Below are 24,027 nucleotides of genomic sequence, written 5' to 3' on the forward strand. Positions count from 1 at the left end.
GAGGGTCGATGGGTAAGAATCAGGGGAAGAGCAGATACCAACGCGGGAATCTTCTCAGACATGGGGAAGGCCGGTAGGCAGACTGGTAGTTCCAAAGGTCCTTCATCCTACCCTTAAAGCAGGGTGCAATGAAGTTTCCTGGATTGTCCACAGCTTTCCTTCTATGACAAAGTGACTTGCTTGGTGGGAGAGAAAAATGCTAGGGATGATGTTTACCTGGGCTTTTATTAAGCCTTTGACACCATTCCCCAAAGCATTCTTGTGGAGAAACTGGCTGCTTGGACAGGTCCACCGTTCTCTGTAAAAAAGGGTCTGGATGGTCAGACCCAGAGAGCGGTAGGGGACAGTTTAATTCAGCTGCTATCCAGTCACCAGTGGGGCTCCCCTGGGCAGCACTGAGACCAGTCCTGTTTCTACCCATGACCTGGAGGAGGGGACCCTCAGCCAATTTGTAAAGGATCTGCCAGAGGACAGGAAGACTCTGCAGTGGAATCTGTAGAGGCCCAGGGATTGCACTGTCCCAGGCAGTTCCTGAAACCCCCGTCTCCCCTGCCCCTCCCTGACCACTCATTCTTGCTACACCCTTTTTCTCAGCTGGGTCCAGCACCGCCGCCACCACCGGGGCTTCAAGCGGATGCTGAAGCAGCGGCGGCGCTGCTCGCACCGTGTCTGCCAGGCTTCCAGGTATCTCTGCAGGCGGGCATGGAGCTGCTCTAGGAACCTTCCAGCAGCAGTGCCGGTGCTGTATTCCAGCTCCACCGAGCTGCTGCTCCTGCTGCTGCAGCTGCTGCAGCTGCTTTCCAATACAATGGGATTCATGATCACCACTAGTCTGGGGAGCAACCTGGCAATCGCCACAGATCTTCTGCGTTGCAGCATCAGGGAGCTGCTGCTACTTCTGCGTTGCAGCATCAGGGAGCTGCTGCTACTGCATGGTCGTATGTCCTTAGGTTTGCTCTCTTCTGTCACCTCGTACACGTCTGGCCTTGCCAACTCCACTCCAAGGCACTGGGGACGCTCTCTGGCCCCCAGCAGCTTTGGTGCAACATGCGGATCAGCGTGGACCACCCTGCCGCTGCCCCGGCCCCATCGCCACTGGGACAGCTGTGCCTCCAGCTCCTTGCGGTGCTCCTCGAAGAGCGCCTGTGAGTCCTGGCAGCTCCGGATGAACCTTGGGAAACGCCTCCTGGAGCTCAGGGAGCCGCGTGGGGAGCTGCCGTGGGGCAGCCCCATCTGTGCTGATCTCCGTGGCCTGCCCACGCTGCTCTGGCCCTCCAGCCGGCCTCTGGCTGTGCTTGGATGCTCTGAGCTCTGACGGATCCTCTGCAAGAACCACGGATGGGTGAGACAGGAGCAGCTCCCCAGAACGCTCCACACTGTCCTGCCATGCATGGCACACCACCAACAAACCCCAAATCCACACGGCCCAGCCCAGCCCGGCCCAGCCCAGCCCAGCCCGGCCCAGCCCAGCCCGGCCCAGCCCAGCCCAGCCCGGCCCGGTCCAGCCCAGCCCAGCCCAGCCCAGCCCGGCCCGGTCCAACCCAGCCCAGCCCAGCCCAGTCTGGCCCGGTCCAGCCCGGCCCGGTCCAACCCAGCCCAGCCCAGCCCAGCCCAGCCCAGCCCAGCCCAGCCCAGCCCAGCCCAGCCCAGTCTGGCCCAGCCCAGCCCACACAGCAGATCAGAGGCCACCTACCCACAGACACTTGTCCCGTAGCATGACAAAAACCAGGATGAGCTGCAGCAGCACCATCGTGATTGCCACCAGCTCACCCATGGTGAAGATGTTGAGGAGCCCCATGGCACCGTCTGTGGCAGTCCAGGTCACCAGCACAGGCTGGTGGAGAGGTTCCCCAGAGACCTGCAGGATCCCAGTGAGGGGAATCCAACCCTGCTGGGGTGGCAGAGGCTGAGGCTGCTGTCTGCCAGGACACTGCCAGACTGTGGTGCCCAGCACTGTCTGCTCCTGTGGGGTCCCTTTTATAGCCTGGCAGAGTCCCCTGTGTGACATCATGGGGCAGCCAGAGTCCTCTTTGTGACAGTGTGGGGCAGTCAAAAATCCCTTTGTGACAGCGTGGGGCAGCCAGAGCCCTCTGTGTGCCATCCCGGGCAGTCAGAACCCCCTTCTGGATAGCCAGGAGCCCACAGGGGCCAATGGAGAGCCTCTGCTGATGTGCAGTCAGTCAGACACTCATCACGGAATCACAGATTGGTTTGGGTTGGAAGGGACCTTAACGATCAAGTACCACCATCTTGCCATGGGCAGGGACACCTTCCACTGGATCAGGCTGCTCCAAGCCCCATCCAACTTGGCCTTGGACACTTCCAAACAAAGGGCAGCCACAGCTTCTCCAGGAAACCTGTGCAGGGCCTCTCCACCATCACAGGGAAAACTTCCTTCCTGATATCCCATCTATTCCTGCCCTCTGGCAAAGGGAAGCAACCGCCCCCCATCCTGGCACTCCAGACCCTTGTACAAAGTCTGTTTCTAGCTCTCTTGAAGTCAGGGGCTCTAAGGTCTCCCTGGAACCTTCTCCTCCGCAGGCTGAACACCTCCAGCTCTCTCAGACTGTCTCCAGAACACAGGCTCCAGCCTTCAAGCATCTCTGTGGCTTCCTCTGGACTCATTCTAGCAGCTCCACATCCTGAAGGACCAAATGCCATCCAGAGGGAGCTGGATAAGCTCAAGAAGGCGGGCCGTGGGAGCCCATGAGATTTAACAAGACCAAGTGGTGGTGCTGCATGTGGATCAGGACAACCCCCAGTATCAAACCAGGCTGGAGGATGAAGAGATCAAGAACAGCCCTGGCCAAGAACTTGGGGATGCTGACGAATGAAAGGCTGGACATGCCTTGGCCCTGTGTGCTGGGCTGATCCCACAATGTGAGCAGCAGGGAAGGGGGGATTCTTCACTTCTGCCCTGCTCTGGTAAGATCTCACCTGCAGTGCTGCCTGCAGCTCAGGGGTCCCAGCACAGGAAAGACTTGGAGCTGCTGGAGAGAGTCCAGAGGAGACCCCAAGATGATCAAAAGGATGGAGCACCTCTATGCTATGAGGAAAGGCTGAGAGAATTGGCATTGTTCAGCCTGGAGAAGAGAAGCTTTGAAGCGACCCAATTGTGGCCTTGCAGTACTTGAAGGGGGCCAAGAAGAAGGATGGAGTGACACTATTTACAAGGGCCTGGAGTGACTGGACAAGGGAGAATGGCTTCTAACTGAGTAGGTTTAGATTGGATATTGGGAAGAAATTCTTCCCTGTGAGGCTGGTGAGGCCCTGGCACATGTTGCCCCAAGAAGCTGTTGTTGCCCCATCCATGAAAGTGTCCGAGGCCAGGTTGGATGGGGCTTGGAGTAACGTGGTCTAGTGGAAGGTTTTCCTACCCATGGCAGGGGGTAGAACAGGATGGTCTTTACAGTGCCTTCCAACCCAAACCACACTGTTCTTCACTCTAAGGACTACTGCTGTCAGCTGCTTTTGAGGTTTTTTATTTACAGCAACATAAAGAGCCATAAAAATGCAACAGCCAGTGAGGTGTGAATCCCTCGCTGTAACTGCCCCTCCTGATCCCACCTTCACAAATGCATTCCGGATACAAAGTCTTTGTGGAAATACTGCGCTGCTTTTGGACCTAGAGTGAACAGATGTCTCCCCACAGTGCAGCAGCAGGGTTCAGCCCTGCTTGGTCCCACTCAGTGGCTGGTCAGGATGCTGCTGAGGCTCAGCAAGACAGGCTCTGGGTTCAGGTGTGTCCCAAAGGAAAAGCAGTTTCCACCACCGCCAATAACCAACAGCTCCTTCTCATCTGGCAGAAAGACACTGCTATGATTATGTAGCATTAATGGCCACTCCAGGTGCTCCTGAAAAAGGAAAGGAGATTTTGAACATACAGGACTTCATGTGGTACCACCCCTGAATGTGGGCAAGAGCAGATAGCTAGAGAATATAGGAACAAGTAACCTCTGAGATGTACTCCTCCCCAACATCCACCCACCAACCTGCAGTTCAGTGATTTCTTAATGAGAGAAAATGCCTTTGTACTCCCTGAATCTTAATGCTCTTCCTCCCAAGAAGGTAGCCAGTCAGTTTTTGATTCGATGTAAATCTTTGGCATTCATGGCCTGTGGCAAGGAGTTCCAGAGTTTATCTATGTAATTGGTAGGTTCCAAAGCCTAGAGAATTTCACCTTAGTCAAAGCAAACAGCTCCTAAGCAAAGGAAGACACCAATCCACCTGCATCCGCTTATTCAGTCTAAACAAAAAAGTTACATTCTTTAGATACAACTTTACTATCACTGTACCTATGCTCATTGCTGTTCAACAAGTGCAGTCTATTTTATCTAAAGGATATGAGGCCACTTATAACTTCTGCTACAGACAATAATTGAAAACTAAGCTACAATTAAGCACATTTCATGCTTTTATACCCTCCGCAAAATGCTGCAAGATCAACTGGATGCACACACACTGCTCACTATAAAAAACTGACTCGTCACAAATTCCAGTTTCACCAACAACAGGTTTCATATGTACAGTTATCAAAAGAAAGTTGTTTCTTTACATAAAAGATAAACAAAAACTTGTCAGGCCAAAGAAACGCTCTTATAGAATCACAGAATGGTTTTGGATGAGACCTTAAAAATTGCCACCTTGCTCCACCCCCTGCACTGGGCAGGGACAGCTTCCACTAGACCAGGTTGCTCCAAGCCAAATCTAACCTGGCCTCTAACTCTTCCAGGGCTGGGGAAGCCAAAGCTTTTCTAGGCAGCCTTTGTCAGTGCCTCACCACGCTTCATAAAAAATGTCATCCATATACCCAGTTTGAAGGTACTGTCCTTTAGATGGAAACCACCACCCCCTGTCCTATCACTACAGGCCTTGCTAAAACGTCTGTCCCCATCCTTCTTGCAAGCCCCCCTTAAGTACTGGAAGGGGCTCTAAGGTCTCCCCAGAGCCCTCCCTCTCTCTTAAGGCTGAACAACCCCAACTCCCTCAGCACATTCTCACAGGAGATCAGCTCCAGCTCTCTGCTGATCTTTGTGGCCCTTCTATGGATTTAATCCAACAGATCTATGTCTTACTTTTACTCAAGGCAGTATCATCTGAGGTGAGGGCTACTCAGAGACATAGACCAGCTTCTGGCCAGAGTATGCCAAAATCCTGTTTTGTGACACCACTCGTATGACTGCTCTTCAGTGATTCATAGAAGAAAGTCACCACATAGTCAAAGTTGGAAGGGTCCTCCAAACATCATCCAGTCCAACCACCCTGTTCAAAGCAGGCTCAACTCAAGCAGGTTTTTCAGTAGCTTGCCCAGTCAGGTTTCAAATATCTCCAATAATGGAAATATGACATTCTCTCTGAGCAATCTGTTCAGAGTCCAATCATCCTTACAGAAAGCTTTTATGTTCCAATGGAGTTTCCAGCATTTCTGTGCTGGTTTTTTTCTCATGTTTCAGGCAGCAGCCAGAGCACACCAGTTTCCACCCAGAAGTTCTCAATGAAATTATACTACAGACCTTCAAAAACATGAACTTAGCCTCTGGTTTATCTGTTCCCTTCCTCCACAGACATCCCAAAGTGACTACGCTCGTGCCCATTTCAGTTCTGCTGCCCCCTATCTGAAACAGAGCAGCTCCATGTTCCAGTCTTCTGCACATTCCATCTCCCTCTGTTACCCCTGTACGTTCTCTGTGCTGGGTAACAGCACTTTGGAATTAGATCCTACGTCTCCATAAAGCTACCATGTTCCTTCACAGGACACTGCTTACCCTGAAAGTAAAATGTCAGTACTTACCACATTAATCACATAGTTCAAGCAGAGACCAGTCATTAAGTTGATGACAGTGACACCGGGCACAGAGGGTGCATGAAACCACACTCCACCAACGAGCAGAAGCTTTCCTTCATGCACATGTGCAGTATGTGAATACCTGGGAGTTCAAAATGAGGTTGGACTCCATTAGCAGGGGATGCTGGTAAAGACAGGCTGAAGATTCTCTGCTGAATGCTCTGAGCAACCTGTCTAGTTGAAGATGCCCATTGCAGGAAGGTTGCACTACTTGGCCTTTAAGAGGTCTCTTTCAAATCACACTATTTTCTGATGCTATGAATGTTTTCTGCTTACCGTGGGACAAGAGGAGGATGTGTCTCTATTGTCTGCCACTGAAAGCCATGTTCAAGCTCCCTCAGAAGGAAAACTGAGCCCAAGGGCTGCTCAGCTGCTCCCAGACCTCCTGCAATCAGCACACCTCCTTCCCAGCTGCAGGCACTGTGAGAGTGGCGGCTTTCTGGGACTGGACCCTCAACAGAAATCTGAAAAAACACAAGTCCAAGGCTGAAGTTTGCCAAGCTAAGTGTCTGCTTAATGTCCAGGCTTTTAAATGCCTTTTCCTGTGTGGCTGAGTTTTTTGACACACAACCTTCCCCACATGTTCCTCTAGGGACTGCTCCATGTTTCCAATTACACTGTCTCTGGCCCTCAGTATCTTTAATATAATCAGCCTTCAGAGGCTTTATTTTCACGCATTTATTAGAAGTAACTTTATCTGCATTCTTGCAGGCTGCTTTCTGCTCAAGACGTACACCTGGGAACTCCAAATTTGCTTAGAAACACGTGGATTAATGCAATGACCAGCAAAGGAGGTGATCAGTTACTCAAACCACAGAGTGGGTTAAAAGGCTCAACCACAGGACCAAAATCCAGAGAGAAAACCTTTCGTGCAAGCACTAAAAGAAAAAAAAAAGTAAGGTCAGGCATTAAAGGAATATCACAGCAAATAAATGATGTAGAAAAATTTGGAGGCCACTTGGTCCATACCTTCTCCCTACAACAAATGAAACTATATGTTATCATCTGGATGGACGGATGTTTATGTAACAGTTTCCAAAAGTCTGCAGTGACAAGAATTTCTCACCTCTTTAGGCAGTCTATTGCAGACATAGCTAGCTTCACCATCAATAGCTTTCCTTAGTGTCCATCTGATCCCCTGTACTACTCAAAGTTAAAATGGAGAACAATTTTTTTCTTCTCAACAGTAGTATTTTAGATATTAGAAGAATTATTTCTATCTTGAATCTTCTTCAGATTCAATAGCTAGAAGACCTTCAAAACCTCCCCCTGTGAGGTATGTGGCCTGGTCATTCTTGCTGCATACCTTTATACAACTGTTTTACACCCTGTCCACCTCCTTTTCAGCTGTCAGCTTTGGGTATTTTACAGGAGTTCTGCTGAGATAAAGAACATTGTAGATAATAAAAGAAGCAATTCATGTGTCTACCAAATAACATTCCTGGTTACAGAACTGAAGACACAGGGTAGGCCTCCCACAACAGTGGGATATTGCTTACTCATGCTTAGCTTGTGACCTCTTGCAATGATGCATCTCCCACCCTACAACTGTGCTATGTACGAGGCTGGGCTCAAAGAGTTATAGTAAACAGAGTAACACAGGCTGGTGGCCAGTACATAAATGAGGGAGTAAGTCCTCTTCCACTCAATTTCCTTTTATGACACATTCAGCAATCTAGTTGACTGAGGCAAATCGGGAGATGTGGAGGCGGTTTTGATTGTAGCAAAGCTTTTAACACTGTCTCTAACAGTATCCTTCCACAAAAACGTCCAGCTCACAGCTAGATAATGATGGGAGAGGTGAAAGAAGACAGACAATATGTTCTCAGTAGCATCCAGCAAAAGGGCAAGAGGCAATGGGCACAAACTGACATAGAAAAAACAGACATAGAACCCCCTCATATTGTTCTATCAGGGCGGTCAAGCACTGGAGTAGGTTGCCTAAAGAGATTGTGGAGTCTCCATCTACAGAGATAATCCTACCTGGACAATATACAGAGCAACCTGCCCTAGTTACACCAGTTTTAAGCAAGAGTACTGGACTAGATGACCTCTGGATGTCCCTTCCAAGCTCCACTGTTCTGTAGAGACTGTACTTCACTAAAAAGCTGGGTGTTCAGCAGTCAGCTCTAGCTGTAATCCCCACAGAGTGCATTCTTACCGCAGTGCAGGAGAGTTCTGGAGCCTGCAGGAAATGCCAATCCCCGAGCACAGGCTCCAGAGCAGAGCGGCCACCGTACACAAACAGGTACTGCTCACCTGGGGAAACACAGCCAGGAGGCAACAGAACTCACAATCTGGTGTGCCACAGCAGCAAAAACCGCTGTTTGCATAGAAGGGAAGCTGGCAAAAAGGGCGCAATAATACTTTGGGTAGATGTCAAGGACATGCATTTACTGCACTATGCCCTGTCCTTTCACTGATTCAGAATGGACTGTGCAGATAACACCAGTGTTGGTCACCTTCTGCAGCTACAAAGCAATATCAAGGCAAAAGTAAGATGAAACAGTACAGTCTGACAAAGCCCAATGTATAATTAATAAAATTTTTTGGCATTTGCTTTTTTGATATAAAATTCTGACTGGAAGGCTTAATGCTATAGTGTTAATTAAACATTGTTCCACGAATGGAAAGTGTGCTCCAGACTAGACTAACAACTGCTTAACAATTCCCTCCTGCTCCCCTTGGAGAGTTCCCTGGCAGCTGCAGGAATGGGACACCTTAGGAAAGGACAGCTTTCAGCTCCTGAATGCCACTGCTTAAGTTTTTGACTCTTACAACCAGGATCTTTTAATAGACCAACCTTTAGCTTGCTATTGCAGGACCTGATTCTAGAGCTATTCATAACTACTGAGTGTTTGTCAATTGCTACTAGAAAAGTAACATTTCTTCTGAAAGACTTTTGGGATAAAGAGCTTGGGATCCTGTTCCCCAAAAAATATCCTTCAGAGAGAGCAAAACTCATTTCTGCCATGATTAAGCATGAGTAACTTCAGCCATAAGTGATCTCAAAGAATCAGTCTTCCAGAATGGATTACAGTAGGTTTCAATCCTACTTGCCACCGGGGATTATGTAGATTACAAAATTAAAAATTACCATATTTCAAGTGTCAAGAAGAGATCTCAAAGTCTCCTAATTTCTTTACTACTGTCAGGCTTTAGGAATGATCAATATGAACTTCATGAAATTCAACAAGGTCAAGTGCAAGATCCCGCATCCCTACAGCCATTTCCACTCCTTCCAGGCTTTTTACCTTTGAATGTAATTTCAGTTGTGCTGTGTCTCCAACGCAAAGCGGCTGCTGCAGCAGCAGGCTGCAGATTTACAAGCTCCACTGCAACATCACCTGGGCCTGAGGCACCCCAGGTTTTGGGGAACTTCAGCCACAACATTCCCAAGCCTGTGCTCGATGGGGATGTTCGTCCTCCTACCACCAGAGCCAGAGTGTCCGAGAGACGAGACACAGTATGGTACAACCTCTCACCTGTGGAGAGACAGAACATCATGCTTCACACAGGTGGTTTTTCTATGAAATTTATAATCATTTAGGTTGGAAAAGACCCTTTAAGCTTATCAAGCCCAACCATTCCTCCAGCACTCTCAAGGGCAAAACTAAACCATGCCCCCAAGAGCCACTTTCACATGACTTTTAAATCCTTCCAGGGATGTGGACCTCACCACTACCCTGGGTAGCCTGTGCCAGCCATGGACAATCCTTCTCTTAGAGACATTTTTCTCAATATCCAACCTAAACCTCCCCGGCACAGCTTGAAGCCATTTCCTCTTGTCCTGTCCCTTGTCTCCTGGGAGAAGAGGTCGACCTCCACCTGGTTACACCCTCCTTCCAGCAGTGGTAAAGAGTGAGAAGCTTCCCCTGAGCCTCCTTCTCTTCAGGCCAAGCTCCCTGCCCAGTTCCCTTGGGCACTATTACAATGAGCTTACAGCAGTGGTGCATGAGGGAAGAGCAACAGATGCCATCTACCTGGACTCGCACAAAGCATTTGACACTGTCCTGCCCAGCACCCAGTGTCTAAACGGCAGACCTGGATTTGACAGATGGAGCACTCAGTGGATTAGGAACTGGCTGGATGCTCTCTCTCCAAGAGCTGCAGCCACTGGCTCAGTGTCCATGTGGAGACCAGTGGTGAGTGCTGTTGTTCAGGTCTCCCTAGGGACCAGCACTATTTAACATCTTTGTTGGTGACATGGACAGTGGGACCGAGGGCACCCCAGCACATCTGCCAATGACAAGGAGCTGTGTGGTGCAGCCATGCGCTGGAGGGAGCGGGAGTGGCATCCAGAGGGAACTGGACAGGAGAGGTGGGATGTGCCAGCCTCATGGGGTTCAGCAGGACCAAGGGCAAGGTCCTGCACCTGGGCTGGGGCAATCCAAACACAAATACAGACTAGTCAGAGAATGCATCAAAAGCAGCTCTGGGGAGAAGGACTGGGGGGCATTTGTGGATAAAGCAGTATGTGCTCACAGCACAGAAAGTCAACCATGTCCCAGGCTGCATCAATGTGTGGCCATCAGGTCGCGGAAGATGATTCTCACCCCTTATTCTGCTTTTCTGAGACCCCACCTGGAGTTCTGCATCCAGGTCTGGTGCCCCCAGCACAATTAAGACATGTAGCTGTTGGAAAAATTCACAGTCCACTAGCTTGATCAAAGGGTTGAAGGCCCTCTGTTCTAAAGCCAGGCTGAGAGAGTCTGGGCTGTTCAGCCCAGAGAAGTGAAGGCTCCAGGCAGACCTTAGCACCCCTTCCAGTGCCTAAAGGGACTCCAAGAGAGGTGGAGAGGGACTTTGGAAAAGGGCCTGCAGTGACAGGACAAGGGGGAACAGCTTCTGACTGCCAGAGTGCAGGGTTAGATGGGATATTGGGAACAAATTCTTCTCTGTGAAAGTGTGGAGGTCCTGGCACAGGTTGCCCAGAAAAGTGGCTGCCATTTGTCTAGAAGTGTTCCACACCGGCTGGATGGGGCTCTGGTTAACCTGGTCTACTGCCCATGGCAGAGGGTTGGAGCTAGATGATCTTTAAAGTCCCTTCCACCCCAACCCTTCTGTGATTCTATGACTCCAGCCCCTCAATGTCTCTCTGTTAGAGGCCCAGAACTGAACTTGGCACTCCCAAGGGTCTCTGCAGTGCCCAGTAGAGAGGGACAATCACTACTCTGGGCCTGTGGCCACACCAGGCTGGTACCAGCCAGGTGCCATTTGCTTTCTTGCCCACCTGAGCTCATATTCAATCACTGTCAAACAGAACCCCCAGGTCCTTTTCCAGCTTTCCAGTCACCCTGCCCTCAGCCTGGGGCTGTGGTGACCAAAGGGCAGGATGGGGCATTTAGCAAGCAGACCTGTCAGGTGTCTGTGACTGCCAGCATCACTGTGCCATGACAGCACTTTTCCACTAGACTTTCTCTCACTTTTAGCACAATGGTATCCCCCTTGCATTGCCATCGGTATGGGAACTCACCCCATCTTTGATCAGGAACATTCTGTGTCACACAGACAGCTTCCCAGCGGCCTGCATGCCTGCTCAGCACGTGGAAATTCCTCACACGACAGTGCTGTCCATCCTCCTCCCCAAAGCCTCCTGTGGTGACAATCACATTGGGCTTTACAAGAACACAGCGGTGACCGTAACGCCTCAGGCCAGGAACTCCTGAGAGCCCTGCACACATTGCTGCAGGGACACTCCCTGCCACCCCAACAGGACCAGCGTGACAAGGAACTGCAAGACAAAGAGAAACAAAGAACTTGGGCACAAATACAACCAAGGACTACATCTTAAGCAAGAGATTAAGCACATCACCTTTCCAAAGTGACCATTCATCTTTTCAAGAAGAAATAATTGAGAAGCAAGTTGACCATGCACACAGATAATCTGACATGCCCAAGAAATCAGGATGTAATGGTTAAAACCACCACTGTACTAACTGTAACTTCTACTCTGCTCACTCACCTCCTGCAATTCTGAGACTGCTTTTGTTAGCGTTCGGAAACATATAATCACATACGCAATTATATGTAGGTGCTTTCATTAAGAGCTCTGGAAATCAGGCGTGTTTTCACCTCAAATCTGATTTCGCCATACATTTGAGAGGAACGGGTTTTTATATTCTATAGTTATATAACTTCCATGTTAATTATTAAACTTATATTGTTCTATTGTATACATAGATTTCAGCTAAACATAGCTCTCCTAAGTTTTCAACATAGTTTCTCATGATTCTTCCTATGATTATATAATAATTATATTTAATTACTAAACAATCATCACATCTAACAATTATATCATTTATCATACCGCTTACGCAAATGCAGTGGTCTGAGAAAACACAAAGCCTAACATTTTCAGAATCTATCTTTAGCGTTTTCCAGGGTCCCATTATCACTTTCATGGGATAGACGTAGGACTGGCCAAGCAAGTGCAGTGTCCTAAACTGCTGCAGCAAGATATGAATCACTGCAGTACCTTCAAAAGGAGGATGTGTCTGATTCAGGGCAGCAGTGCCCTAAAACGCTGCAGCAAGATATGAACCACTAGAGTACCTTCAAAAGGCAGATGTGTCTGATAAGGCAATGTTTGGCTACATGAACAGCAAAGAACAGCAGAAAAAGGACAAATGTCTGGAAGCTGATTTCAAAGTTTCTTGCCAGATTTTGATCCTACCTTCACAGAAGCACTGAAATAACATTCTGAAGCATGACAAGTAATCTATTAATTCCAGTGGTCCTACTACAGGAGAGTATTTCCAGTGACCTAAGTATCTTCTCTCTAAATATTAAATCCCTTAGCATGAAGCAAACTCTCAGCACAGGACTCTGGCTCATCTACACACTGTTTTCTTTAATCAGTTTGGAATCTGTGTCTTCTTTGTTTTAATCAAGGTCTTTATTCTTGTGTTGTAAGAGATGATGAAGAGGAGGAGCAGCTCACAGTCCATTTTTTGTATGCCATAATCAGAAAAATTGCCTGTACTGATTGTTGCTTTGCACAAGATCCTACTTAACCATTTGATGAGGTAATAAATTTAATCTCCTTGGGCTTAAATATCTTTTTACAGACTAATTTTTAAAAGATGAATGAGTTTTTTCATGTCACAAAATATACTTACCATGACCTCTTTGGAAGATTTAGTACTTGCACTCTCTTGAACTGGGACCCCAGTCTATCTGAGAGGATAACTGGAGGCATTTATTGATATTAGAGACAAATCTTTTGCATTCCCGGTAAAATATATCTATGCATGGACAATTTACTGGACTTTGAAGGCTTTTGCTATCAGTTTTGAATACAACAGAGATAGCAGCAGAAAGACCCTAATCCTGTCTCTAATTAATCAAATGTTTTCACTGTATAAAGTCCGTTAAGAAAATGTCAGATTTTTTTTCTTAATTTAAGGATAGATACTATGCATTTAGGAATCTTCAAGGATTTAACTTAAGGACCAGTGACAATCACACTGTATATTAAATCCACCCACATTGATTCAGCTTCAATTTCCCAACATCTTCAAATCTAATTGAGACACAACACATGGATTCAGTGGCCTTGTTGGCCTCAGGAATGCCATCTTGCAATATCCTTTTTCAGCTGCTTTTCTTGCTCCCTAGAACAGATTTCAACTCTCTCTTGAAGGTACAACTACCTGTGGTGCTATACTGTGAACATTAGTGATATAAAACAGGTTAAAAATAACCTTCTGCCTTCTATCCTGAAAAAGGAAGCAATCAGTCAAAGCCAGGAATTTCCTGGACTGCTACGGCCACCAAATCCTTTTTATCTTGGAAAGACAATCTTGGTCTTGGCTTTTCCCCAGCTGTACCACTTTTCTCCCATCTAAAGAAAGCTACATACAGATTTAAAAAGCATTTCAGAAACGTGGTAGGTACAACTGCACCCACAAGGGATACGGAAGCAAAACACAGCTTCATGTCAGGCTCCTGAGTGGTCTGTTGGACAGGGCAGTAAAGAAAACAGAACAACCTTCTGGGAGCTAGAAGGAGAGAATGGCATGTGGAGGCAACCAGGAATAAATTCAAAAGGGAGATCCCAAAAACAGGACTAGCAGCAGGGTAGGCTGGCATTGCAGCCATGCACTGGAGGGGCTCATGTATGTCCAAGCCTTAGTTTGGACAGCAGAACTATTGTGGAGGAGTAGAGAAAGCTGCCAGACTGCAGCATCTCATCTGCCCCTTCCAGGATTTCAACGTCTCCTAAAACCTCTCAGAGACAACTACATGAGATAAAAGAATAATGTGAAAACTACTTGGTGTGTACCTGTCACACTGTGTGACAATGGAGTCCAGGAAGGTTCCATCCCCTTCGATGCAGCCAACACAAAGTAATGAGAACATTTCAGATGCCATTCCTGTAGCAAACCCAAAGTAAAAAACAAATAAACAAACAAACAAACCAATAAAGGAAGAACCAAACAAAAACCAATCCCCTTCAAAATCTTAGGGCAAATAGTATAAGGACCTCAGAATAGCCAAGGTGACCAAATCAAATACCAACAGCCTAGCACTGTTCTCATCAATGGTCAAAATCAGAGGGGTAAAGCTGAATCAGAGAAAGAACTGGTGGGTAAATACCTCTCTCACACCAATTTTCAATCATTTACTTCCAAAAATTTACAAAGCCCAGGGATCTTCTAAGCAAGAAGCTGTGTCTTTGTATTGAACAATCCTTGATGGATTTTTCATCCATGAACCTACCCAGCTGCTCTTTAAACTCACATAAACTTTAACATGCCCAACATACATCCCATAGCTTAACTATGTGTTGCATGGGGAAGTTCTTTTTGGAATCAGCTTCCCCTTATGCCTCTGCGTTCTGATCATAAAAAAGAGTGAGGCCTTTATACCAGTGGGATTGAAGTGATTCCGAAGAAATCACAAATGTTAAAAGGTGCAACATGCTCTGTGCTGGACAACAATGGATCATTTTCAGTCTGGCCTTAGAAACATTCTGAGGCAGAAGCACAAGCAAAAGGCATGCACAGGAAGCCAGCAGCAATGAGAATTCACTGTGGCGTTTAAGGACATTAGGGAATTGAGTGTGATCATTCCCGTGGGATGGGATACATTCAGCCAACTAGCAAGTTGTGACTAGCAAGCATAAACATGAATTTAAAAGGCACAAGAACTCATTGTATCAGCTTCATTGCCCCAAACCGTATTAGTAGTAAAAAGCATCTTTTGAAAAGTGACATCCTGAAATTAATGTTAATATTGAAAATGGAAGAATCCACTATTAGTCCCTAAGAAAATTATTCTAAAAATAGTCTCCCTCCACACTGGGTGTCTATTTTACATTTTTTACGCAATTTGACCAAGCTTGTTTACAATAAGACCTTGGATCTTAATCTTTCTGTCAAGGGCTAATTGTAGAGCTCTCTGTTGTCACATCGTTTACTCCTGTGCATGTTTCCAGCTTGGATTCATGCACATCAACCTCCTTTGTAAGAAAAACAATACCAAGGCTTTACCTTCTCACTGTATGAGCAACGACCTTGACCTACAGTTCCAGCAGACATTTCTAAACCACTTAGCAAATCTGCCACCACTTTCAGTCACCACTTTTGCATTAATATGGCAGAGCAGATCCTAGCATGTTGGCAAAATAAATTCAAGCACATTCAATTGTTTTCATGCTACAGTTATTCAATTTCTAGAATTATAAACAGAAAACCATAAAATCAAAAGGGAAACTTCTAGTAAGTATTCCACAGGATATTTAGCTCAAAGTAACTATCTTGCACTTATCTTCACTTCTATACTTCAAACAATCAGAAACTTTGCCAGCAGTTAATATAAAAATGGCAAAGAACAGAGTCATAGTTGAATTTCAATCATTAATGCATGGCTGTACAAAGTCAGACCAAAAAAATCTGAAATTAGTAACCTGTACCCAACAATGACAAACAATAAAGTAGTCTATGGAAATGGAAGAGAGCAGAAAAAGTGCATCTGCTTTCCCCAGGAATGCTCTCGACCAACTGCAGTCAGGAACAGCAGATCAGGCGCATATTTATGTATTCATTAATCCTTAATAGATTTCTCTTTCATTAAAGTAATTGTCCCTTGAATCCATGCCAACTTTTAGCATGTATAACTTCTTTTATACTGCCAGGTAGTTCGCTATGACAAGCCTGTCTCCTTGAGAGACTGCTCAAGGAAGGGAGGAAGGAACATGTAGCTTTCCTAAGATCAAAGAGAGCCTTCTCCCTATGCTGCTTCACCAGGAGCTCCCCATGGCCTCTGTGTTAGCTAAGCTGATCCAAGGTCCTTCCTGCCTCCATGAACACCTGTGCCCAGCAGCTCTGTACAGAATTGCAACCATAAGAAATTGCAAATACCTTATGATATCAAAGCCAGGTCCCTGATCTTCAGAATAATGGAGGGTTACCTCATACTCATCAAAAGGCTCCAGAGTCTGCACTCTTTGCTGCTCATCTTCTGGAATACAACAGGCGAAAAACTCATTCATATCCATGACACTGCACTCAGTCCAGCCCTAAAAGACAAATCCCTCGAAGTTATCACCCCTGGAAGGACAGAAACTCACTTCCCACAGGAAAACAAAGACCCTAAATTAAACACCTGCATGAGCCACTAAGACTGTTTAGCTAAAGCAAGAGCTTCCTAAAAACTGGTGAAAATAGGTCTCTCATTTGTAAAGTTCTTAAAAATTTAACTTATTACATCAAAAGTCTCAGAGGAACCCATTAATCCCATATGAGGCAGTAGGCTGCAAGCCAGTTGGAAGCACCCTCTGATGACAATTCCTGCTAGCACAGAAGGCAGCAGCTCAGCCTCAGCCCTGTTTGCTTCAGCCCATAACTGAGCCAGCAGTCACTGTTCCCCCCATCCCCAGATAAATCCTGCCTGGTGTCCGCCCTGGAGCTGCAGGTGCTCACCTTGGCCAGGAAGCGCCTGCGCTGGGCCTGGCAGTCGGGGTACAGCGCCAGCGAGCGCAGCGCCGTGCTCAGCTGCCTGAAGTGCTCCTGCATGACGCGCCCAAAGGGGTCCTGTGGCTGCACCTGCTCGTACAGCAGGAAGCACGCCCGAGGGAAATGCTCTGCTGCCCACTGAACCAGGGCATCTGACCTGTTGGGAGAGTGTGTGTAAGGAATTAAGCTGAGGGTCCATACACCAGATGCAGTGCATCCTTCTGCAACACCACAGAGCTGCTATTGAGGCATCCTGACAAGTGGCAGTACACTAACGAGCGTGCTGTGCTGAACATCTCCTCCCCACCTGCACAGACAATTCAGGGGATGAGAAGAACAAAAACCTCAAAGTTGTTCATTTGAGATTTTTCTTCTTTCTTTCCTTCCTTTTAGGATATCACGTGGACATCAATTACATCATCATAATTACAATGTAGGGAGCTATTTGGGATGCTGCAGAATTCCCAAGGTTTTAGTTTCAAGAGACCAGGTCCCCAAGCCCAAGGTGATACACTCAGAAAGAAGTTTGCTGTTTTCCCTTTACCACTGGGCAAGAGAGGAGAACCAAGCTGACCTGGTGGTCTCCATGTAGGTGAGCACCACCTCTGCGATGAAGAGGGTGGGGATTTCATTGTTCAGTCCTGCTTCTTCCAGGGTTCTCTCCAGCTCAGACAGCTCTGATAAATCCACTCCCAGTAATTTATAATCATCTCCAGAAAAGGCAATGGCTCCTGGGAGATAAAAATGATGCAACCTCACTATGGGGCTGCTGCAATACTGAGACCAAAAGACACAAATGTGAAAATCAAACCCACAGGCAATCACTCACAAGGCTATGTCCATCAACTGTATTTCTCTGTAACATGTGCAAGAAAATCCCCATCACTACATGACCCATGAAGGGATAGTGCTATGTGATCCATTAACTGCCGGTCTAAAACTCCCGTATTCCTAATGCAAATTTTACCTACAGATTTCTCCTAGAATTATTACACTTACTATAACAACAAAACTTTATTATATTTACTTTAAGAGAATTTTTTTAAACCACTGTAATTCAAAATCAAACCTAAAGGGCTCTCATTTATATACCTTTCACTTTAGACTAAGAAAACACCATTGCTTTGATAGAATTTCAATGGTTCCCCTCACAATCAGAACACCATTGTCAGGTTTCCTAGGCTTGGTTGGTTTGTTTGTTAAACAGATTTCATTTCTGTATAATGGCACTGAGTCCTGAAACTGCACATGCTAGCTCTCAGCAAACACCAGGACCTGACCCACAGATCACCATCCTCAGAAATAAGCTCCAGTTTATGACCTGCAAGCATTACCATACCTCTGTAACCCACCAGAATAGGATAAGTTATGGCCTGGTTTTGACCTTTTCAGTCAAAACCACATCACTAACAAAGCAGACTGTAAAGTACTTTTAGAAATCACCTACTCTGTCTCTGCAGCCCAACAACTGTATCTGTCCTGAGGACACTTAACCTACACTGTTGTCAAACACAGACACTTCTGGAGGTAAAACGGCCTTTTTCAGAAGTCCATCACAGTGCTCCATTCTAATTTTTTTTAACTTGTCCATCCATCCTTTGCTGACCCCTGGACACAGACAATAGCATATTTCCAACTATCTGAGACCTTCCTTTAAGTACCTGAAGATACTTGGTATGGACAGAGTTTCCTGCCACAGGACTCCACCAATATTAAAAATGTGAATGGATTCAGGAAGGAAAGGAACAAGCCCATGGAAGAGCTACTCACTAAGACCTGTGAGTCAGGAACTCACACTCTATAGTCTTCCACCTGTATTTAAATTAATCAATGCCATCTAAATGCAGAGGCTAACATATGTCCCTATGGCACTTCATTCCATGTTTGCCAGACCATTCATGTACTTTGTCAAACTCCTACACTCACTCATCTTACTGCAAGTCCCCATGTTTCCTGCAAGTTTATGACATTTCATATTCTACAGCACATCATCTAGAGCATTACTGGAAATGCTGGAGGAAAACAGATGCAGGAGAAACCTCTAGTGATCCACATGCTTTACATTCCTCCTTTTGCCCCTCAGCACTCAGCTGGCACAAAATTTGCAGTAGTTTCACAAGGCTCATTTTCTCCTGCCTTGGAGGGCAAAAAAAAAAGTCAGGAGACATAACAACTAATGTTTTATTAAAGTCAAGACACTTAAGAGTCAAACCTTCTCTCTTACCCATCAAGCCCATAAATCATTGTACAATTTAGGGTGAAAGGGAGATTTAAAATTCATCCTGTCCAAATACTTCCTCATGGCAATTATCTGTGTCATGTTGCTCAAAGCTTTGTCCAGTCAAGCTCTATCTCTGTAGTGGTTTTGGTCTCCAAGGCTGGAGATTCCATTACCTTTCCAGGCAATCTGTTCCCATTTTTATCTGTTCCCATTTTTAACTACTCATGTGGCACAATCTCCCCCAACATTTTCTTCATACATCACTGGAATTTCCTTTTTTTTTGCCACTTTCAATTGTCCCTTGACTATTTGCTTTATGCCTCCAAGAAAAGTGTTGCTCTGTCTTTTCTAACCTCTCCCAATAGGTAAGCTGAAGAGTACTGTAAGACTCACCTCCCTCCCAAACTCCTCCCCAGACGGCTGAACAAAACCAGCTCTCTCAGCCTCCCCTCCTACATCACCTGCTCCATCACTTCATCATCCTCATAACCTCCCACTGGACATGCTACGGTTTGCCACTGGTTTTGGACCAGTATGCTCCAAGCTGGACACTCTCTTTCAGAAATTGCAACAGAAAAACCTGACCTTGGTTTGATATAATCAGCTGCTGACAAATCCATCCTGGCTTCTTGTTATCTCCCAGTGCTTACAAATTATTTGTTTAAACATTTTTCATAAAATGAATATCCTTTTCATCTAGGATTTCATAGTTCCCCTACTATAATCTCTTGCTTTTTGAAGGCTGAAGCTGTGTTTATTCCTTCTAAACAAAAAAATCTTCCATGAATGCATACCTAATCCTTCCCCTCCAGTGTCTCCCACCAGTGCTGACAACTCCTTCACTCCTTTGATCAGAGTAGCTTTTTGGCATGCCACATCTGGGAAATCTACCTCATATACCACAGTGTGATGCAGAACACCCATATCCTTCAAACGGAAGTATAAGGAATCAAAGCCAGCACCTAAAGACAGGATCTGCAGAGAAAGCATCAGAAAAAGTTATACTCAACTCTAGCAGCATCTAGGTGTGAAAAATATTAAATATCATCTGTAGAGTGACAAAATCAGGCACCCTCCTGCAAGAGGCAGAAGAATTTTGTGTGGATATTGCCCCCCACCCCACCCAGATAATTCTCCCAAAATGACACATGGACAGCCACAGTACTGCCAGTTAGATTTCTGTGCCCTGCTGGGAAAGGATCCCAAATCCCAACAGATGCACTAACGAGTCACTGCCCAGATGCCAGAGAAACTTTACACACATTTAGTAAGAGATGCCAGAAGTCCCAGAGAAAATGTACCTGTGTCCTGGGCAGGCTTTGTGTCTTCAGCAGGAAATCCTGAACACAGTGATCCACAGCACGGGCACGGATGTAATAACCCCTGTAGGAACAAATTTAGTTATAATCACTCTCCAGGAACCTGATTTCTCCAGCACTGGCAACTTCAAATTTAAAAAAATAAAGATTTTTTTTTTCTCTAAGCTTCTACCCAATAATTCCCTGTTTACAGACCTGAACTGGGAGATGATTTTGTCATCTCTAGAGCTTGCTAATAAATACAGATCTCCTGCAATCAGTGTGCATATTAACCATCAAGACAACAGAGAACCCAGAGAAAATGTGCAGATACCCCAGCTGGACCTGTTCTGTTTTGCATAAGCAAATATTTGCTGAATCCTGACGGTGATGATGCTCCCTGGCAATGCAGATGGCCGATACCTGAGTTCCTGCCCCAAACCACATGCCATAACAACAACATGAATGTGTGTGCTCATGTAGCGAGAAGGGAAGAAAAAAAGGGGGAAAAGCAAAGTTAGGAGAGGAATCCTGTTCTCTGGTTTTTGAATAAATGGAACTAAGTCAGACTAACTCCTGGAAAGCATTTACCATTTCCCTAGCCTGGCATGGACTGATGCCTCTTGGCATTCTCTTTTAGTTAGTGTCATCCTAGATCCACCTGGCTATATTCCAGCTTTTTTCACCCCTTTAACAAGCATGTTATCATCTTCACACCTCACAGGGACTTCATAGTCTAAGATGTCCCAAAATTGTTGATAAATGCAATACAGAACTCTTCCTGTGAATTCAGCTTGGCATGCCAATGTTGTGTGACAAGTCAATGCAGGTTTCCTGATGAGCCACACATATCTTCATAGGCCTGCAAGCTTCTGTTTGAACACCACTGATTGATTATCCCCTGAATGAAACTCCTTTGGCAATTCACAGTCTTTTGGATTGCATTAAACTATTCTCCTCAAATTACGTAAACTCCACAATGTCATCAGCGTAGAGCCCTCTGCAAACACGCATTAAAACACTCTTGTGTCTTACAAAGCTCCGGAGAAGTTCTCCTGGTCAGACACCACTGACTCAAAAGATCTTGCTTCCCAGAGCCACCAGATACCTCACAGAAATTGTAACATTCTGGGGAGTTAATGAGAAAGCTATTGATGTTATTACACTACTGGTATATCTTCAAATATTACAAAGTTTTCAGCAGCATTGAGCACTGGAGTTAGGAACCAGTCTGGCGGCATATCATTCTCAGGACAAACCATTCAGTTTTGGTCCAGAAGCCATGTCACATTATATTAACAGTTTAACAAGGTTACACTACTCTGGGAGACAGGGCACTGCACGTTGCCACTCTGCCACTCTGTACTTTGCTTAAACTGTGTCAGAGAAGCTGTGTCTTGCCCAATTGACAGCTCCAAGCATGAGGGTTTGTGGTGGAAGGGACCTGAAGCTGCTCTCGTTCCACCCTTCTGCCATGGCAGGGACACCTTCCACTGTCCCAGGCTGCTCCAAGTGTCCAACCTGGCCACGGACACTTCCAGGGATGAAGCAGCCACAGCTACTCTGGGCAACCGGAGAGACAGGGCCTCGCCACCCTCCAAGATCCCCCTACTAATATATAACCCACACCTAATCTCCTTCAACTCAAAGCCGCTTCCCCCTGTGCTGGCGCTCCCGGCTCTCCGCAGTCCGAGAGGCCGAGATTCCCTCCCGCTCCCCGCGGGCACCGGGGCTCAGCAGCCGGAGCAGCCGCAGGTGCTGCCGAGCCCTCGCTCCTCACCGGTGGATCAGGGGCGCCCGCCGCCGCCGCCGCCCCGCCAGAAGCCGCAGGAACCGGTCCTGGATGTAGCCCCGCGCTGCCGCCGAGCACTTGCTGACGGCGCTGCTGCCGCCGGTGCCCTGCACCTGCCGGGACGACACGGCTCTGCTGCCGCCCCCGACCGGCATCGCGACCCGAGAAACGCACGGGATGGCGAGGTCGGGCAGCGCCAGGAGGACCCCAAGGGGAGCGGACGGCAGCGCCCGCCGCCGTCGGATCCCCCTCCGACCCAGCCTCCGCTTCCCCTCGCTCTCCGAAGCAGCCGAGCCGAGGCTCCCGGGCTGTTCCGGGGGTCGCTCACGGCCCGGGGTCACTCACGGCCCGGGGTCACTCGCGGCGCCGAGACTCCCGCGGCCCATCCTGCGCACACCGCGCCGACACCGACCGGAAGCGCGAGCACAGCGCCGGAGGCAGAGAGCGAGGAGCGCGCCCCCTGCGGGCCCGGCCTGGCACTGCCGCTGCCTCCCGGCGGGGCGGGAGCCATCGAGTCCGTCCCTGTGCCGCGGGCAGGGACAGCCTGCGCCGGACCCATCCACCGGCCCTGATCGCTGGAAGCCATCACTGGAACTTGGTCACAGCAGACATGCTTCCTGGTCATTGTTAAGAATGTAAACATCTCCAAAAAACCCCATCGCTGTCCAGGAAAATACCGTGATTTTCTCATTCTTTGATGTTTACTGGAATCGTCTCCATCAAAAACAGTGATAGAAAGGAATTTTAGAAGATATCCTTAGATATGATGGCAGTGATGTCAGAAGTGGAGAGAAGAAACAATCATCTTCTGTCTTGTCACAGAAGCGACAAGGAAAGTGCAGGAAACAGTTGTGAGGGCTTTCAAGAGTGCTTTGTTTTATTGCCTTGGGGAGACTGCAGTAGAGAAGGAGGAAGTGAGATATGGATATGCTGAAATGCTAGTCTGGATAGGTTTTGCACTGGTATTACAGTGAGATGGGTTTGTGAATCAACACTTGAGGAGATGTGGCAAACAAGAATGCTGGAGATGGGGTTTTTGTTTTTCTGTTGTTCTTATTTTGCAGAGAACTTGGACAGAGGATCTGGGGGAAGCACCAGTGTGCTGACATTTACAGGATGAAAATGACATGTCTTGTGGAATTGTTTGATATTACGGTATCAGCCCTGGACAGAGTAGTGGAAGGGTTGGCCACACATTGCAGAGGGAATGATGACTGCCGTTAACTGTACAGCCAATGTATATTTCCAAGAAATGTAATTGATTCCAATTGATTTGGAATACCAGCAGTGGAGGTACATTGCTGTCCCGGGATATTTTGCTTCCCTGTGTTTTATTTTTACTCAATATTGTGGTCTTTTAAAATCTACTTGTTGCTAATTCAGAACTTCTTAAAGTTGTGTTATGCAGTTCATGCTGAAAGACAAGAGACTTTAGGCACTGCTGGAATCAGCAATTTTGGAAAAATTACTAGAGTTCTGAAAATTATGTCTTCTTGCAGGAGGACAGTCTCAAACTCCACATCAAGGGATGCCGAGCTCCACCTGCCTTCCTTTTGCTCAGTGGGAGCACTCTTCATCTGCTCACCTTCCACAGAGCTCCTGTGCCACCTGCTGCTTTCCCTGTTTTAAGGGCACATTACCAAATGCATTGGTTGCATTTACATTCAGTGATTCTCTGCATTTTGTGAATAAACATGGATTGTACTCATGGCATGGTATTCGTGATAAACTGACACTGCATGTGCTGCTGTGTTGCAGGTATGTCTGTGCTGTTCAGAGACCTCAAAACACTGGATCAATTTACTTTTGCTCTCTGTGATGCCTTAAGTTTTAGCTTTCATATTTTCCAGATTCTGTACTGCCTTAGTGTACAACTCTGTACTCCATATAAAGTGTTAGCAAGGTCTCCT

General features: G+C 46.9%; 2 protein-coding genes across 2 annotated transcripts; both read right to left on the bottom strand.

The window, feature by feature from the left end:
• Window positions 1-576: 576 nt before the first annotated feature.
• LOC115907285 lies at window positions 577-3,361 on the bottom strand. The gene is made up of 2 exons (XM_030955085.1): window positions 1,694-3,361; window positions 577-1,323 (listed from the first exon to the last, which is right to left on the bottom strand). Exons 1-2 carry the CDS (start codon window positions 2,099-2,101, stop codon window positions 577-579), a joined length of 1,155 nt encoding a protein of 384 aa, XP_030810945.1. The 5' UTR covers window positions 2,102-3,361.
• A 105-nt stretch (window positions 3,362-3,466) lies between these two features.
• LCMT2 (leucine carboxyl methyltransferase 2) lies at window positions 3,467-22,521 on the bottom strand. Its single transcript, XM_030944293.1, has 13 exons — window positions 22,106-22,521; window positions 20,329-20,410; window positions 19,822-20,002; window positions 17,381-17,537; window positions 16,774-16,963; window positions 16,263-16,370; window positions 14,133-14,223; window positions 11,322-11,579; window positions 9,100-9,330; window positions 8,007-8,104; window positions 6,122-6,309; window positions 5,792-5,927; window positions 3,467-3,854 (listed from the first exon to the last, which is right to left on the bottom strand). The coding sequence occupies exons 1-13, from the start codon at window positions 22,270-22,272 to the stop codon at window positions 3,687-3,689; spliced, it is 2,055 nt and encodes a 684-aa protein (XP_030800153.1). The 5' UTR covers window positions 22,273-22,521; the 3' UTR covers window positions 3,467-3,686.
• Between the last annotated feature and the right edge of the window lie 1,506 nt (window positions 22,522-24,027).

The sequence above is a fragment of the Camarhynchus parvulus genome, chromosome 1 (assembly GCF_901933205.1).
Source record: "Camarhynchus parvulus chromosome 1, STF_HiC, whole genome shotgun sequence".
Lineage (NCBI taxonomy): Eukaryota > Metazoa > Chordata > Aves > Passeriformes > Thraupidae > Camarhynchus > Camarhynchus parvulus.